The following is a 19,080-nucleotide window of genomic DNA, read 5'->3' as shown; positions in this document are numbered from 1 at the left end:
TGTTAGTGTTACAGTGGTGAAACACATATCTAAACATTATCAGCTATATGTTTGCTTTATTTTGAAGTAACCACCGGCTGCTTCCGGTCATCTGGTGTTTCTGCGTGCGTCTTGACGCCGGAGCAGCGTGGCTCGACCTGAGGCGGGTAAGAGGGAGTGTCCGCTGGGTGTAGGAGCGGCCTGACGTCTTGTTGGTGTGAATGACTTGAAAACACACACACTCACACACACACACATATACACATATACACACAGTCTGACAACAGCTCAGCAGGCGAGACGATCACGGAAAGCTGAGGAACAGTTTTCTTTTGTAACTTCTTCCCGCTTCCCTGCTTCTTCCCACCACGTATATGTCTGCCTGAAGATAAAAGGTAAAATAACTTTATACTAATAACAGTATATGGATGTATAGGTGATGGAAAGCGCGTAGTTTAGTAGCAGGTGCACTGCTACTAGGTCTGCGTGTTGTTAGTGTTTTCTTAGCTTTGTGTAACGTTACATCCTGGTTGTGAACATCCTCACACAGGAGTTTACAATTAAAACAAACTTTACATTCATTTATCTTTCGCTTCATTGTCCAATTTCAAAGGACACTGTGTTAGTTCAACGACTGTGAGTTCAGTGTAGACGCGTTTATTAGTAACTTATTAACAAGCTGCAATTGAAACATAACGAATATACGTTATTTTACCCCTTAAACGTGTCCGTCAGTCGTTATATCGCCATATTTGGCTCTTTGGGGACCCCAAACTTCAGGAAGTGGGGTCTCGCAGCATCAGTGAAAGAAGTAAATGAACGTAGAAAATGAAAAACGAAAGGCAGCGAGTGTAGCCTTGGCAGGGTAACAGGCACCAAAGGCAAACAAAGATAGATTAAAAGCCTGGAAACAAACCGCTGCTAATTTTCCCTGAGTACTGCAATCCATAAAATCCATTAAATCGCAGCAGCAGTCGTCTCCTATCAACTGCAGCTTTATCTGCCAGACAGTGTTTGTTTCTGAGGAATGTGAGCGCAACAAACAGGACACATTATTTAACCTCACTGAGTGATGTTGTACACACAGCTTTATCCTTTCTGATCCCATTACACAATATCAGGCACACACAAAACGGGGAAAATGACCAAACTCACCACATGCAAAAATATCTAAGTGCACACTGCACACTGACATGTTTGGAATCAAAACAGCTCATGCAAACCAGCTGCAGATTGATAACATAAGAGTAAGCATTTTGCTGAGAGTGTGACAGTATTTAAACCAACCTGGGGCGGCCCGGAGTTACCGGTTTGTGCAAAAGCCTGACAGGCCTAACCAGATGACATGCAGCTGCATACAATGGCTGTGGTATTTAGTGTAACAGATTTGGAAATGTTACTTTTATTATTCTTTTTTTTCACACGGTCTGTGAATGTCACTCTGCTTTTAGTCAAAGCTCATGTGACAATCTCAGGATGGTTTATCTTTTACCACTTTAAGTTCTTTGAAGAGTGTGGAGTGCTATTTCTGAATTGTAGATTCCTGTGATTAGTCATCGGGCCTGCTCTGACAGTGTCTCTGACCTGCCAGTCAAATCGGAACTTTTATTTATCATAAGTGCAGGGTAAAGTTTCAAAACTGTAGGTCTGTTTAACTAGGCTTTCTAAAATCATGTAATACTAATTACTACGTAAATCACTTTTTTCTCCTGTATACCACTTGTTGCATAATAACAGGTGTTATTTTTCAGGCTATACGCTGACTTTCTCTTTTCCTGAAACTTTTTTTTATTTATTTATAATAGATAATCAATGTATGTTATGAAGAAGTTGTAACTGTCATAGCTTAAAATCAACTGGATGTATTTTTAACTAAAAAATCTTGATGTTGTGCATACATTTAGTTTCTCTGTGTGGAGTTTGCATGTCGTCCCTGAGGATAGGTGAGCCCTCAGAGGTGCTTGCAACAGTGGTGCACCTGGCTGAAATAACAATTCTGGCTATGAGTCATTAAAATAATTACATTTTATTTATAGAGATAATTGCAATAATGTGCAGTGTGCATCTGTAATCCCCTGTCTGCCATTGGTTTTGATGAAGTCAATGTCTGAGAAATATGCAATTTTTTTTTTTCTATTTACATACAAATGTTGATGTAATTATATTTTATATGCGACTTGAATAGGTAAATAAAAAACAACAGCATATAGCAACTGGCTTTATCTCTGATAGCTGAGTTGTAATGTTTTTTTTCAATGTAAATATGTACTTTGCTGTATGTAAACACATCTCTCTCCTCATCTTTCAGCGACTCAGCCATGGAGAGCTCTGTTGAGACTTCCCAGATTGAAGGCCCTTCAATCCCTAAGCCTGTTTTAGCCCCCAAACCCCGGCTCACTCCCAAGCCCTTTTCCCTGCAGAAGAACACGACCATTCGCTCTATCCATGCTCCAAAAACTTTACCTGCTAAGTCAAAGATAGACCAGACTGGAAATGCAGCAGTTACAAGTGTCCCCAAACTGACCTTGCCCACCTCTGTACAAAATCCACCTCAACCAACTTCCACATCTCATTTAAAACCATGGTCTGCAAGTGTGCCCACCAAAAACCAGCCAGAAACAACCAAAGAAAGTGAAGCTGGTCCACAAAAAGAGGGTACTCTCAATTCTAGTGCAGGGAAATCAGATCCACCCTTGGAAACTGCTCCACCCAAGGAGACACCCAAATCTGAGCCTATCCAAAAAGATGATGTCATCCAAACAAACCACAAAACAGATACTGAAGCTAACTCAGAGCAGAAAGATGGAAAAAAGGAGGAGGATCAAACTCAGCCCTCTGCCCCCCAAAAGCCTGCAGAGTCAGGCAGTAAGAGTCCCTCCACAACTCCTCCAGCATATCGATGGGCCAGCAGTAGGACGCGTCTGTCCATGGAGCTCACCTCAAAGTTTGAGACAGGTGGCCTGCCTCTGTCCCCCCAACCTGCTGCAACAACAAACACCAAAGATGATTCAAACAATTCAGTGTCTTCCAATTCAGTGCAGAGCCAGACAAAACCAGAGCCATCAGAAGAAGAGACCGAGGAAGGTGGACAGAAGGAGGATTATAGCGGCGGAGGCAGCATAAAACGCAGAATCAGTCTTCTGTTTGAGTCGTCGTCAAGGCCGGAGGTCATGACAAAGAAAGAGGAGCTGGAAATCATAAATGGTACAGGGGGAGGAGTGAAGGAGCGAATTAAAAACTGGGCAGCAGAGGAGAGTTCCGAGGGTCCAAAGACTGAGAAAAAGCTACCTCAGGTTGCAACCCGAGCTCGCTCTAGAAGGTGAGTAAGCCTATATATGTATATAAGCATGTTTGTAAGCAGATTCTGTTACATATAGGCCAATCCTCAGTTTGTTTTTAAGTCACAGAGTGATGTATTATTGCTGGTCAGATTAGTTGAAATTCCATTCATATCTCTTATGATTATTTTTTTATTGATATATCTAATAAATATAATGTAAATATAATTTTTTAGCACAAGCTGTGATGTAATAATAATACAGTGCAGGCACAAGCTTTAGGTGTGAATTATTTTTCTTAGAGAAAAGCAGTAATCTATGGCAGCGTTCAGTGTTGGTGAGTGTGCAAGCCGAGAACTGTTAAGACAGGAAAGTGTCACCAGTACTGCCTTCTTTTCCTTCATGTCTAATATGTGTGGACAGTAATAGGCATGTAATTAAATCATGTTACATGCGATATCAATTTTGTGGTCACATTTTTGATTTTGTCCTCAAATAACAAGGGTTAGATATGAGTGCAAACTAGGCCACTGCAGTGGGAGTTTTGAGATTAGCTGTCCAGCCCACTTCATGAGCAAACACAGAGGCTGCTCACTCATACCTTTGGAGAGACTTTTTTTTTTACCATCAGGAGTGTTCAGTAGAGCTGACCATACATTTTAGTGTGTAGAAGCCAGTGTGAATTAAATGAAAAAGCAAAGCTATGTTTAATTTGTACGGTCTTTTAAAGGAATTGTTTTGGAGTAATTTACTTTAAATTCTTGTTGACAGCTGGAACAGACAGATTACCTGCTGGACTACTTCTTGGATCACTGGTCCAAAAGTGCTTCCTGCAAGTTTTTACAAAGCAGCTAGATTCTTGGGACATCATGCAAGAATCTGGCATGCTAGGCTTCATGTAATACACTTGTGGGTCAGAAGCATCATCTTATGAAACATGAACAGCCATGTCCTAGGTGTGCCAAAAGCAAGTGTTCATTAAAAAACAGTAACAGATATGCGCTAATTATTTATGGGACTTTGCTAGACTTCCATGGTCCTCAGTCTGTGGACATGTTGTTGTGTTACTTCTTTGGAACTCTCCTACTACTTAGGAGGAGGATATGCTTTGTTTATGTTTTGGGTTAGACTTAATAGACTGATGGCTGTTCCAGTTATCTGCCACTCATTTTTTTAACCAATTCAATCAAATTACTTGAGATAAGTTAATTTAAACATTGACCTGGTCAGGTTTGCATTTTTTTAAAGCAAGCATCATCATTACACTCTGTGATGTTGTCCGTCCCCAGCTTCGAACCCACAACTGCTCCAGTAGAGGAAATACCCCAAATGCCAAGTGTGGAACCTCCTGCGGCAGAGACATCATCCATTCAGACTGAGGATCCAGTTTTAAAGGTTTTACCTGCTAAACAACCAACAGCGACCCAGACAGAAACGCCAACAGATACTCTTTCTGAAGATAGATCACTGGAGAGCGAAACAGAGGCACCAGAACAGCAGACAAAATCAACAGAATATGATGTCCAGCCACAACATCATAGCCCATCAACAACCAGCACTGCCACTGATGAGGGAATCTCAGCTGCAAGTGAAAACACTAAACATGTATTGAAGAGGGACGGTGTGAAACGGCGCTCTGTTCGCTTTGGAATTGTGGAAAGAGATGATGGTGGGCCTCCACTGATTCTGGGCTCAGCATCTGAATCCAGCACAGAAGAAGAGGAAGACACTCCTGATGATGAAGTTGAGGAGGAAGTTTCACTGCCCGTCTACAGAGGGGCTGGAATTCTTCAGAGGAAGGATAATGAGATCCAAAGACAAGAAGAGGAAAGACTGAAACATCTGGAGTTTGAAAAAAGACGGAGAGAAGAGGAGAATGAACAGGCAAGACTGAGGTTAGAAGAGCAGCAGAAACATGATGAAGAAGAACGAGAGAAGGAGAAGGAAAGACTGAAGGAAGAGGAGACACAAAGACAGCGACTGAATGAGAAGAAAATAGAGAGACAGCGAAATGAGGAGTTGGAGAGAGAACGTTTAGAAGAAGAGAAGAGAGAAAATGAGAGGCGGAGAGAAGAAGAGATGGAAAGGGAAAGGCAGGTGGAGTTAATGTGGCAGAGACAGAGAGAGGAGGAAAGAGAGAGGGCGAAGCAGAAAGAGAAGAGACTTAAAGAAGAGCAGGAGGAAAATGAAAGGCTGAGAGAAGAGGAGGAGAGATTAGCTCAAGAACACAAAAACCACCAGTTAGAGGAGAACGTGAGAGAGGAAGGAATTAGGGAAGAGAAACACACAGAGGAGGAAAGGGTAAAGAAGACAGAGACGCCGGCAGTGGAAGGAGAGGAAAGGAAAGAGCTGGAACTGATGTGGCAGAGACAGAAAGAGGAGGACAGAGAGAGGGCAAAGCTGGCAGAGGAGAGACAAGAAGAGAGGGAGAAAGAACGATTAAGAGAGGAGGCAGAGGAAAGGGAGAGGCGCAGGAGGCTGGAAGAGGAAGAAAGGATGAGGGGAAGATTGAGACAAGAGGAGGAGGAGGAGGAGAGGAAAAGGAGGGAGCTGGAGAGGAAAATGCAGCAGAAAATAGAGGAAGAGATGGAGAGAATGAGGCAGATAGAGAAACAGAAAGAGCAAGAGAGAAGGGAAGAGGAAAGAATGAGACAGATAAAGGAGGAAAGAGCAAAAGCACTTGAAAAAAAATTGGAAGAAGAACTGGAAAGTAAGAGAGCGGATGAACTGAAAGAAAAACTAAGAAAAGAAGAAGAGAAAGAAAGAAACGTACTTGAATCATCTATCAGGGAAGAAGAGAGTGTGGAGGACAAACCAGAGCAAAATCTTATCTGTTTAGACCCTGAAGATGTGGCTCAAAGTTCTGAATCAACAAAGTCCTCCTCAGCTACATCCCAGGTTCCCACAGAGAGTCTAATTGAAGTTGTTTACGATGACTTCTCCGTCAAAAAGCCACTGATTGAGGTGGATTTTGATGATTTTTCTGTCAAACCAAAGAGAAGAGGCTCAAAGCCAAGAGTAGATACTACTCCAATTGTTCAGACTTGGGATGTTGCCCTGATGGAGAAAGAGGAAGTGAAGGAGCTTGTGCCCCTGGATGTTAATCCTCCAGAAGACAACGTCCCAGAGCCGGTGGACAAACCAGACAGCCCTGTGCCTACAGTAGTCCAGGGGAACCCAGAGGAAGAAGAGGTGGAGGTGGAGAAAAGCATTCCAGACGAGGAGGAGCTCATGTCTTTTGAAGTAGAGGAAGAGGAAGAGGGAGAGGAGAAGGGGACAGAGATGGAGGAAGAGGAGGTGGAGATGAAGGATGAAGATGAAGATGAAGGTGAAGATGAAGATGAAGATGAAGAAGAAGACCAGGAAGACCAGCATGAGGTAAAAATAAATGTTTCTATTGTACTAGTTATGTTTTGCTTGGCAGAATTAACACAATGTGGTCAAAAGGGTTACTTGCTCAATTACACAGAAAGGGTGAGGTAAGGAACAGAAACAGGAGTGTACATGTAAGTGTAGTTATTTCACCACTAAATCACATCAGCCTGGCAGACACACACACAAACACACTCCTCTGCACCAATGCACCATTCCTTTAGCACAAGGAAAAATATCTTGTCATACTCGCTTCAGCCTGAGTCATAACTAGAACGTGTGTGTACGTGGATGGTGTGTGTCCACTGCCATCACTCATGATGACAGGACATAAATCTGTTTACACTGTCATATGTTGAGGACAAAGTATTGAAGTCTAGACACTAGAACTTAGCACCTATGTTTAATCTATGGCCTTTGTGTTCTCTTAACGTATGTTCTACATGGAAAAGAACTGGCAGAGTAAGTGATGATGTGACAGAGCCCAAAAGTGATAACGAATACAAGAAGATCAGTTGAAGTTATCCAGTGGTATAGGTTGAAAATTGACCAAATTCAGAGTAGGGGTCTGTATCCACCAAAAACACAAACTACAGTTACTACATAAAAAGAGGCCTGATGATTAATGTGTGGACATTCTTTGGTCAGATGAGACCAGGTCTGGCTCAGAGGGGGTCTGGCATTTTTTGTGTAAACCTGGTTCTACCAGGACAACTACAGTGAATTCATAGTCCAGAGGTGGGAATGTGATGACATTTATAGATGCCACCATGAATACTTGTGAGGAAGAAGAATATTCCAGCACAACAACAATCCAAAGTAAAGTTACTGCCAAAATCACACGATAGTTTCTGAAGAAGAAAAAAGTGAAAACTATGACCCAGCCAAGTATGTTGCCTGACTTGAATGCAACTGAACACCTTAAGGGTATTTTGATTGAACAACACAACCCATACTAAAGAGCATCTGAAGAATTTTTTTGTGGAAGACTAACAGAATATCATTGGTATCATCCATGATGAGGGGGACTAATCTGTTATAAACACAGAGTACTATAGAAAATAAAAGGCCAAAAGACTTGTATGGACTTTGACTTCCTATTACAGTCACTGTAAGGTGATTCCAATTTGAATTATTTGACATTCAAGTGATATTATACAGGATATATTGACTTCTATTGTTTACAGTAGTCTCAGATTACCATCACTGATTAGATGCTCAGATACTGTATATTGCTGTTATGGTGACAGGAAGTGAGGTTAAGGCTTCCTCTGCATGTGCCCCACCACTGTGTGTTTACTCCTTTCATTTTGTTCATATGGAGAGCTGTTTGTAAATTTGTGAAGAAAAAGCATTGCAAAAGAAGAAGAACTGGTATTTTAAGGATTTCACATTTTTCTCAGTGATGTGTTATCTGCAACAACTAATGATGAGACTTTACATAACAAAACGTTGCTTCATAAGTGCTAGTAGTTTGGCAATGCAGTACAGGATCAACTCTGTAATCTTCTCCTCCAAGATGAATCCACCTCATTTGTATGTTTTTGATTTATTGTAGTGTAGAAAGCCTACATTTGTCATCACTCTCAACTTAAACCAGAAGAAGCCATCTACTGGACATTTAAAGGCAGCATTTAGTGCACTGTGTCTTAAAGATGTAGTCCATAGCAGTCCAGTTTTGAGCTGTGATATCCTGGTAACTAGAGTGACCACATCAAGCCCATTGAGTTTGATAAAATGACTGCATGGTTTGGTTTAAGATGAGGCATCTTTGTAAAATCAAATTGGCTACGTTTTCTTCATAGGTCATAGGTCACTTACATTTTGGTCTGCACTCATTTACACTCCCCAGAAACGGATAATTAATTTGGAGTTCCCAAGTATTTGGCACTATAAGTTTGGTAATGCCAGGCTAGAACAAAAGTCTTTTCACATCTATCTATCCATCATCTGAATCCGCTTGGTCCTGCAGTGCAGGGTCACGGGGGGCTGGAGCCTATCCCAGCTTTCTATGGGTGAGAGGCAGGGTACACCCTGGACAGGTCACCAGTTGATTACAGCGCAGCAGTCTTTCCATATAGGAATATTAAACAAAAGTTACTTAGGGATGGATTTTTCATCCCTTTTTCATATCTTTCTTTTTAAAGTTTCTTGCACCCTAGAATGTAAACAAATTTGCAAAAACATATAGCCATGCAAATTATAATACAATGAAGAATATTTGACCTGTCAGCTGCTGAAAATTCATTCTCAACATATTGGGCAGAGGGTTAGATGAGAAAAAAGGTACAACAGTTATGTCTGTAAGATGAATATTAAGCTGGAGCAGCAAGCCAGCTTTATTTAACACAAAAGACTGCAGACAGCTAGCTGCTCTGATCACTGATGACCTTGACCACCTGTTAGTAGTGTGTAGTTATGAAAAACTTTCATTTTTACTAGTCATACAGACTGTGACTTTGCTGCAGTCAACAAATCGTGTCTGAACTAACATCAGGGTGGATCCACAAATAAACTTCATCACAGTCAAACAGAAGTTGCCCTAATTGGCTGACTTGAGTCAAGTAATGTAGCAGAGTGAGCAACACAGCGGATAACAGACCAAAGTGAGGACTATAGTTTCACAATATGAAGTGCCTTACACAACAAATTGCACAAATGCAATATATTTAATTCAGTTTATGGCAAAGTTGCACCTAATGAGAGCTGACAGATCTCACCACCTGTTTGAACTTGCAACATTTTTCTGGAGTTGATGAAAACACTGATGTCTGGAGCCCTGAACATGTGTGTATGTATATGAGTTATGTCTCTGTTTGCTGTGTGCAGTCTTTAGCAAACACACTCACGTAACTCATAACTTACTGTAAGACAGCAATGTACATAACCATTTGGCAGCTGTAAAGGCCACTGTATTGGTTGCTTTGTTAATCGTGTTTTACTGTGCACTTACCTTTTTGCACCACTGAGTGGTGCTGCTGCTCTTAGAAACTCATAGGACTGTAGTACAGTAGCAGTTTTTCTCATGTAGAGAACTTTATATTATCAAAATATGGTGGGCTTATCATTGTTAGTTAGTATAGTTTAATGAAAAAAACTTTTAGTCTGCTGAAAAGCTTTACAGCAAAGTATCAGAGAAACACTCTTTATTGTGACAAGGCAGAATGAGGAGAATGTTTACTGGGCAAACACACGGTGTGCAGCCAACCGGGCACCCTCATTCAGGCTGCTGACTAAAAGACAGATAGGTGGATCTTATTGTAAGAAGGGCCTAGGTGTTAGGTGGTGAGCATGTCCTCATTTGGATTTGTCCAACAGGGCAGCATGTCAGAATGACCATACATGGTGCCCCGATCTGCTCCCATTCTCTCTCTCAATCTCTCCACCCACGTTTTGAGAGACAGAGCCCATCACCCTCTCCTGCACACACACATACTGTACACACAAAAGAGGATGGGCTAATCCATAGACAAGAAATGTCTGCTCTCATACTGATTGCTCAAATGTTCTCTCAGCTTTCCACTAGTCTTCCTGTTTCCTTTGCCTTTCCCTCTCACAACAACCTGCTTCATTCACTGCCTGTATTTACCTACGGGAAGAGAACAGCGGGGGGAGGTACAGAGAGCACCTTGGCCAAGCCTGCCGCACCTTCTTTCCCTTCCCTCGGGATTTTCTGCATCCGAACACAGACCTCCACTTTGTTTTGATGTTCCCTGAAATCACTCAGGTCTACAGGGGATAAAGGGGTGATCTACCTCCCTGCACTTGGCTTTGGATGTTTGGAGTGGCAGGTATTTCCCACGCTGCTTTCCTTTTTTTTCCTGAACTGGGACATAGGTGTAAAGGCACACAGGCTTGACTGTGGCAAAAGAAGCTTTGGCCATAGAGGTAAAATGTTACATTTAAACTGAAACTTTCTTTTTTTTTTAAACTCACATTGAAAGAGGAGTTTTGGATACAGACTTTTGATGTGTTTCAAATGGATAATAACCGGATTATGAGAAGATCTTTCCTCTGCATGTTCCTGTTTAGGATGTCTAATCCATCATAGTTAATGGTGCACTGGAATAGTGTTGTCAGTGCAAACACATGGCTGGTCAGATTATTTACTTCTTTGCTGACAGCCAATTATAGACTGTTCCAGGAAGTTTTTTGTGAGCTAACCCATAAAAATATGTAGAGAGAGAAAGGATTTCACTCAAACGAAAGATGGACTTGTTTGCATGACATCAGAACTCTATAAAATAGACTTTGTTATGTTGGTATCTTCTGCTTTTTTTAAAATGACAACAAAAAGCCAGATCACAGACCCAGCTTTCTGACTCCCCCACAAAATCCTCATCTCTAACAAAGCTGAACCTTAGTTTCTCTGGTGACCCAGTTCCCATGGTGACCCTAGCGTCAGGGTGACCAGCTGTGTGAGCTTTTCAAGCATGCAGTACTTGGGAGGAAAACTATCGGCCGCCCAGCTGCAGGTGGCAGGCTGGGTGGGCACCGTACGGCGATCTTTGCAAGGGGCTCTGGAACTGGTGTGGGGCAACTCGGAGGAGAAGCAGGAAGAGGAAGAGGATGACAAAGGAGAAGAAGAAGAAGGGAAAGATGGAGAAGGAAGATTTCAAAGAGCCATTTCACCACTTCGTAGTTTTGCCAGACGTAGCCGGCGATCCCTACGTCGCTTCTCCATCAGGAGTCGGCAGACTCTGCAGAGGAGAGCTACTGAAACCTATTCTGTAAGAGCTCATAGATTACTGCTCTGAACCTGTACACACTTATCACATCCAGGTCAAAACTACACATTACACTTAGTCTTGTAAGGCATGCATACATAGGAGCTTTTAATGCTTTTGTTTGTCAAAGTAATGTTGAAGTTTAGGTTTTTCTCCATTTGTTGCAAAGCTCCATGTATTCAAGTAAGTCATTACCTAGTCTAATATTTTCAGGCCCACGTGATAACAGATAGCCATGCAAATCTAAACAGGGAGTGCAGCAGGCAGTGGCAGTTTGTTTCAGGAAGGACTCAGTTATCTCCAAATGTAGGGTTTTATCAATGTACACGCATGCCCTTTCCCTCTCTGTCTGCGGTGTGTGTCAGAGATAAAACAGAGCACAATAACAAAGTGTAACAAACTCTTGGCTCTATGTCTGCCTCTGTCTTTAAGGGTGTATTATGGCTGTAGCCTGCATATGTAAGTATATGTGTAGGAGACAAAGTTCTAAAGACTTTGATTTATTAGAAGCGATGTTTTAATCACAGTTTCCCTGGATTATAGTCTTAGGTAGTTATCCCTGCGGCATCTCTAGGATGTTATTCTCTTCACTTACTGTAAACAAGCTGCCTTACACATTCCACTGACCATGACAAAACAAGATGCAGGTAAACTGTAATAAAGCAGACTCTGTCTTAACTTGTACAGCACATCCTCCACTTTCATGTGCTACCACACATGCAGGGAAATTTTACAACATTACACACTAGGCGTTCTGAGCACTCAGTTATTACTAGGGCAGCGTGTAAGCAATCCAAATGTGCACAATATTGATAATATACAATATTAGCTCCTTCTTAAAGCCCACATTATTTGGCTCCTATGGTGGAAGAAACGATAGAAGAACAGTTCCTTAAAAGGTTCTTAGTCCCAGAGTAAAATTCCTGTCATGCAAATGTGGCTTTAGTGTCAGATTCACAGGAGATATTTGGCATCTTTCCTTTTTTTTAACTGCAGCAGTTATTAATCAAGATGCCGATTATCTTAGGTATCACAAAAACTTCCTCTCTCAGGAGGTATTTAAACCTAAAGAAGAGATAAAAGTGAAATATGGACATTTCTTTCTTAATCATGAACTGAGAATAAGTGAACCAAGGGAGGAACAAATGCAGTTAATTTGTATTTTTGAAATTATTAGATGCTATTCCAAAGTCTGTGGAATGAGGTATTAGAGTCATGTCATGAGCTGAAAATATACTGCATGCAAAATACATTTATCACCTGGTTAGATGCAGTACCTACCACTGTGATAAAGGTAGTACAGATAAAGAATAAATACAAGGCAGCTGAATTGTACTGCTGTAGAGTGTGTGTCTGGAAGAGCAGACTTATGCTTCTGAACATGAACTGTGGTTAAAGGAAAATCACTAGAAGGCCATTCATTCATGCTATGATGCTGCCAGATAACAGGCATTGTGCAAATGAAGTTGCTCTGGGAGTCCTGAGTAATACATGGTCTAATAAAGGAGATGAGGGCAGGGGTGTGTGCTCCAGTGTTGTGTTGTATCCAGGTGACAATCATCAGGCAACACAACATTGGGATGTGGCCTTTCACAAACTGCGAAATGAGCTTAAAGGAATGTTTGTGAGGAGGTGCACAGTTGTTGCTTTTGTTTGGATGTGTGTGTGTGTGTGTGTGTGTGTACGCGCACCCATACATTCCAGCATGTGGGCGTGACATCATGAGCGTGTTTGGTGTGCCTGTGTGTGCCAGCGCATGTGCGTGCATGCACATACTCCTGGTGTTTATTGAGGACAGCCCAGTCTCTGTGACCGGCTCATTAAAAGGTGCATGCTTGGCTGGTTCTCCGTCCTCTCTCCCTCTGTAGTTAGTGATCTTGGCTCGCCACACATTTTCTCCCCACCTCAACCCCACAGTTCTAATATGCTCATTACAGGACAAAGAGGCACATATATTCTCCATGCTAATCTAATTGATGCTACAAAATATTATCAGATACCTGCACCTTGAAAGAGCAAAATATATCTCACATTATCAAAGACCTTTTTTTTTTACTGCTTCTGGTGAATGGTTTCTTTTTTTTCCAGGCACAGGTTAACAGTTACTGCATAAACAAGGAAGACAAAGACACTGAGGTCTTGATAGACAGTGAACCAGAACAGCAAGACGGGGTCTGTGAAGAGACATGTGTGTCTGACAGGTATGGAGGAGCTTTTACCTACATTTACTGTCTTTAAGTGGCTTCAATTTTTTGACATGAGACATGCAGGACCAAACAGGTTTATCTGTTTTTGTGCCTGAAGGTGTGGCTCATGTTGAAGTGATTTGATTAACAGAGCACACCTGAGACATAGAAGCCCTATAGTTATTTTACATAAAGGTCTTAAAGTAAGTAGCCTGGAGGAGCAAGTTGAAGGGTCAAAGTTCAGCTTTTGTTTCTCAGGATGGTTAACAAGGCATGCGGTGGAGCTCGTAGTAGAATCACTAGCATAGAACCAAAGTTGTTTCACTTTATTAGCTATATGTGTGATGTGGACTTTGCACCTAGAAAACTAAAATAGTCGACCTTACAAACACATAAATCTCTGACAAAAGTGTGCTGCTGCACACTATTATGGCTTAAGAGTTGAGTTCCCTGTGCCCCCTTGTGGCCAACAGAGCACAACACAAAAGACCATAAATGAGAGCTTGATGCATTTGACTAAATGACTACAAAATAAGCTGCACAAAAAGCATGTCAGCAACACCGGTGGCCTCCTCTACTCATTCTGTATTGACACGTGATTCTTTTATTCTTTTCAGTCCAAAGCCTGTGCCTGACCAAGTCCCTGAAGCCTCCTCTGAAGACGTTGACACTGATTTGCCGGAGCTAGCTCCATTCCCTGAGGTTGGTGACTTTTTGTTTCTAAATCTTGCCATTTTCATGACTGATAGCATTTGATGTCGGTGTCATCTGCAGCACTTTGTATCAGATCACTAATGCTGTATGCGTATCTCTACACAGAGCACCGCTCCTCTCCTTGACACCAGTGTACAGAGATCCAAGGCAGACCTGGGCAAAAGGCGAAACCGAAGTCGTCGATCACGCTCAGTCCATGGAGAGTTGGTTCAGACAGAAAAACTGGATTGGAGGGCCCATGACTCCACAGGTTATTACAAAATCTTTGATGTTGTCTCATCTATACAGAGGGCTGCATCAGTGGTACATTTACATCCCCTATCCAGATAAGAAGCCTGGGAATGTTGATTTGTTGACTGATTTGTCACGTATATATTTTTAGATAGAAAGGATGCACGTTCAAAACAGGAGTCTGATTCTGAGGAGGAGCAGCCTAAGCCGAAGACGGTCTGTTCTCCTCCTCCCTCCTCACAGAGAGTTCCCATGTTTCCTGGTATGAGTCCTGCAGCCCTAATGGTAAGTTCTCTCGTTGGTCAAGGATCAATAAGGTTTTCAGTTTTTATTATATGAAATTTGATTTTAAATGTCATTTAAAATCAAAAAGTATTTGCTTACTGTTGAAGGCTCAGTTAAAAAAGAGAACAGGTGGAGGAGGAGCTGGAGGAGCAGATGAAACAGAGGAAGACAAGGAAAAAGAAAAGGAAAGTCGAAATGAGGAAGTAGTTTCTCCCTCATACCTTTCACGCTCTCCTCGCTCCGCTGCTCAACTTGCAGGGGCCGCACGGGTGCTGCCACCCTTGGCGGGCAAGGATGGAGGGTAAGAAAAGAACGACAGCATAATGGCAAATAAGTTTATAGATAGAGAGAGTCACTGAAATATTGATCATGTCTATCATACAGTGCTGTCTCCTCACCGGCTTGGCTGAAAGAGTTGAAGTCTAAGAAGCGTCTGAGTCAACATGAGGGTGATGCTTAGCGAACACAGGTGAGAGATGGAATCATTAGGTATAACCTTCATCGATGTAGGCTTTCTTCATTGAAGAATTAAATCACTTGCATTTTCCCATTCTTGCATAAAACTTAAATCAGAATTCCTTTCTATTACAATCTAATAACACTAATGTGCATTTCATACGTCAGAACTACTTCTGGTGTGAAGAGCACTATAAAACGTATCAGGATCAGCCATGTACTAAGCATTTAGTAAAGAGATTTTGATATTTGGTTTAAATTACACATTATTTAACAAGACACATTTTTTGTGAGTCATAATGCAGCACAGCTAAACAAGTTTGCTACAGCAGAAAGTGAATGTGTGTTATTTAAAGCTGACTGCCTGAACTGTCAGCCAGAAAGACAAAAACAGGAAGTGGGCTATTACCTCTGCAACACTTTCTCTGATTGTGCTGAAAACTGTGGGTGAAGTGTAGAAAAAAGCACTTAACTCTGCATGATGTACTTTTATGTGTAATTGCAGGTCATAGCCATATTGTACTTCTGACATTGCAGTAAAGGTTATGTATAGCTTAAATTTAAAAAAACAGATTATAATTATAGATAATTGAAAAAAATGTTTTAAACTGGAAAAATGTGAATGAGTTGTCATCATGCATTCATTTGGTTAATCACAAGTAAAAACAACACCTCTTATTTGAAGATTTCAAGTTGAGTCAGACACATCAGAGTTGAAAATATGTCTTGCAGGCTGAGATCATTTAAGGAGAATATTTGTGTGAGTGTATATGTTATACAGTTGTATATAGCATACATTAGCTGTCCATTCACTTACTGCATCCCTTCTTCCCCTTAGGAGACACTGTGGCATATCTCTTTGGCCGGAATCAGTCCGTCTCAGCTGCTCCAATCCACACCCTCAATGCCTTATTGTGGACCTTCACTGACATACAGCTGTGGAATTCAGACTTTTATTGAACACACAGTCAAAAACTTTTATAATATTTAAAATAAGACAAGGTGCCAAGACTGTATGTTTTGACTGATGTGTTAATGCCAAGTTTTATTAGTACAGAGGCACAGTGGAGGGTGAATACTCCCAGTAAATTTCAGAAAATGCCATGTGACTGTTTGAAAATCCACCATACACTCACAGGGACTGATAACACTTTACTTTCACACACACAGTACTATAGTTGTAAGAATACTCATTAACACATTGCATTCCCCATGATAATCCTAATTCTAACCATAAGATCATGATAAGTCCTAACAATGCAGAAGTGTCCTCACTTTGTTTTTGATGAGAAGATTGTCTAAACAAACATAGGATGACCCATACACAGAGAAATATTGAATATATAAAGTGTGTATTTAGTTGTAATTGTAATTAAATCTTGAAGCACTTTAAGACAAATGATAACAGATTACCATTGGTACAGTATATCTAAGCAATAGAGTAATCAAGTGTAGAAACAGAATCCAGGAATCTTTTTTTCCTTTTTGTTTAATGATTAATCTGTATTTTTTTTTAAATATGATCTACCTATAAGTAGTGGTTAGTGAACTGAATCAGGTGTGTGTTTTTAAACCTTTTTACTATAGAAAAATGTTGGAGATTCTTTTATGTGCCTTTATAATGTTTAAGAATGAATGTAATGATTTCAATAATCATTTATGATCAACATGCTGTTGTTTAAAAGGAGATTGAGGGAACTTTATTAAACTTGGTTTTCTATTAAATGAAGCAGAATGTGTGTCATGTGCAACATCACTTGTTTTCTGAATGCCATAAAAACTGCAGAAAGATGCATGCAACTCTTTGGATGGTGGGCGAAGAGAATGGTAAAGAAACAGGTAGAAGACTGGAGAGTGGAGAGCAAGATAGCTGGGTGGGGCCAATAGTGCTGAGTGAGACTGATCTCTGTTCATTCTCTTGGCTGGCAGTCAGTGTGTGTGCCCACTATAGGATCATGGTTGGGATGGCAGCATGGGCAAGAGCTGGGCAGCATTTGCCAGTGTGCCAGGGACAGAGGGCAAAGCCTATTGAGAAGCAGTGTGATGGACACAATGGGTGCGACAGACTTGCTGCATCAACAGGCTTTTTGCTGCTGTGGCCAGAAATAAACCATAAATACCCCCACTGGCATCCACCAACCGCTCACCAGGCCTCCACAACCACACACACACACTCACACTGAGACAGACAGAAAAGAGAAAGAAAATAAAGAGGAAAGTCGGAGCGTGTGGCTTGTACGGGGTGCAGGGAAGCACAAGCCAACCAGGTAATAAGACTCATCCCCCTCCTCAACAGGTCTTTGGCTTTTCGTTCCTCCTTGTTACCTCTTTTATTTGCATCTGAATGCTTGCTTCTTAAGTAGCATTGTATATGCACTGCTAATGTGTTGATGATATAATATAGGATTTGGTGACGCAAACAAAAGTGTGCAAATGTCTAAAAACTACAGTCCTGTGACCAATGTTGCAGGAAATTATTAATATCAAGCTGTTAAATGTCTCATCAGTTTGATTGGTGTGCTTTGTAGACGAAAAATGACAGAACAGCAGGGAACCCCAGACCAGCTGCCTGCAGAGAAAGGCCAAGGAGGGGCTGGTGCCACATATAAGGTAAACAGATTTTTCTGATAACTTATCAATGTGTTAATCTTAAAGTTAAACCAAAGAGGGGAAAATGATTTACCTCCTGTTTTCTAGTTGGCTGTTTTTGAGTTTGAGAACTTTCGTGGAAAAAAAGTGGAGCTGTCTGGTGAATGTAAAGATGTGATGGAGAAGACACAAAGAGTTAGCTCAGTCATTGTAGAGTCGGGACCGTAAGTGATCTCACTAAAAAAATCATGTGTTGTTGCCTTTGCTTGGAATGAATGCTTACTTTTTTATGTGATTTTTTTGTCATCAGATGGGTGGGGTTTGAGCGTCCAGGTTTTGCAGGGGAGCAGTTTGTGCTCGAGAAAGGAGAATATCCCCGCTGGAGCACCTGGACTAACCGCCTGAGCAGCTACAGTCTAAGCTCCTTCAGGCCTCTCAAAGTGGTCAGTACCTGGCATGCTGCTGATGTGAAGCTATTAGCAATGTAACTTTTTGCTGAAGGTGTGGAAATGTGTGGTTTTGTGTTTTTTTTTTGTCACGGCAGGACAGTGCTGATCACAAGTTGCACCTGTTTGAGAACACAAGTTTTGAAGGCAGAAAGATGGAAATTGTTGATGAAGATGTCCCCAGTCTGTGGGCTCATGGTTTCCAGGACCGGGTTGCCAGTGCTAAGGCTATCAATGGAACGTAAGATAAAGTCTTCTCAGTCATAAATAGTAGATATATTTTCTTGGATAGTTAACATAGTTGTGTATTTTTGTTATAAAAACATGTGTAACAGAATTTCATCCTGGAAATAGCATAGTATAATACTGCTCCTGCTCTTCTTCTCTGAAGGTGGGTGGGATACACGTATCCAGGCTACAGAGGGCGCCAGTATGTGTTTGAACATGGAGACTTCAAGCACTGGAATGATTGGGGAGCCACTGCACCTCAGATCCAGTCCGTCCGACGTGTGCGGGACATGCAGTGGCATAAGAGAGGGTGTTATATTGCTCCTGCCCCTGCACCTGCCCCAGCCCCTGGCCCAGGGCCAGCCCCAGCTCCTGCCCCTGCACCTGCTCCTACCCCCATACCACCCAATCCCAACCCCACCCCTAATCCTAACCCTACTTCTAACCCTAAATCCCAAACTCAACCCCAATCTTAACAGCACACCTCTAGCACCTCCCACAGCAGCTGGGGAAAGGTTTGGGCCTTCTGATAGCGCAATTATGGGAAATTGGAACTCACAATAATGAATTATGTATCTCTGTTGGAAAT

General features: G+C 41.6%; 2 protein-coding genes across 2 annotated transcripts; both read left to right on the top strand.

The window, feature by feature from the left end:
- Nucleotides 1-144: 144 nt before the first annotated feature.
- LOC114435451 (golgin subfamily A member 6-like protein 22) lies at nucleotides 145-16,953 on the top strand. Its single transcript, XM_028405128.1, has 10 exons — nucleotides 145-374; nucleotides 2,288-3,298; nucleotides 4,547-6,635; nucleotides 13,445-13,557; nucleotides 14,160-14,244; nucleotides 14,362-14,506; nucleotides 14,639-14,772; nucleotides 14,880-15,073; nucleotides 15,157-15,241; nucleotides 16,067-16,953. Exons 2-9 carry the CDS (start codon nucleotides 2,298-2,300, stop codon nucleotides 15,230-15,232), a joined length of 3,837 nt encoding a protein of 1,278 aa, XP_028260929.1. The 5' UTR covers nucleotides 145-374; nucleotides 2,288-2,297; the 3' UTR covers nucleotides 15,233-15,241; nucleotides 16,067-16,953.
- A 789-nt stretch (nucleotides 16,954-17,742) lies between these two features.
- On the top strand, nucleotides 17,743-18,967 carry LOC114435453 (beta-crystallin B3-like). Its single transcript, XM_028405129.1, has 5 exons — nucleotides 17,743-17,838; nucleotides 17,926-18,041; nucleotides 18,128-18,260; nucleotides 18,362-18,504; nucleotides 18,655-18,967. The coding sequence occupies exons 1-5, from the start codon at nucleotides 17,764-17,766 to the stop codon at nucleotides 18,965-18,967; spliced, it is 780 nt and encodes a 259-aa protein (XP_028260930.1). The 5' UTR covers nucleotides 17,743-17,763.
- Nucleotides 18,968-19,080: the final 113 nt, after the last annotated feature.

This window comes from Parambassis ranga, chromosome 5 (genome assembly GCF_900634625.1).
Source record: "Parambassis ranga chromosome 5, fParRan2.1, whole genome shotgun sequence".
NCBI classification, from domain to species: Eukaryota; Metazoa; Chordata; class Actinopteri; family Ambassidae; genus Parambassis; species Parambassis ranga.
Note: the sequence above shows the minus strand (reverse complement) of the source record. Positions and strands in the feature narration are given on the sequence as shown.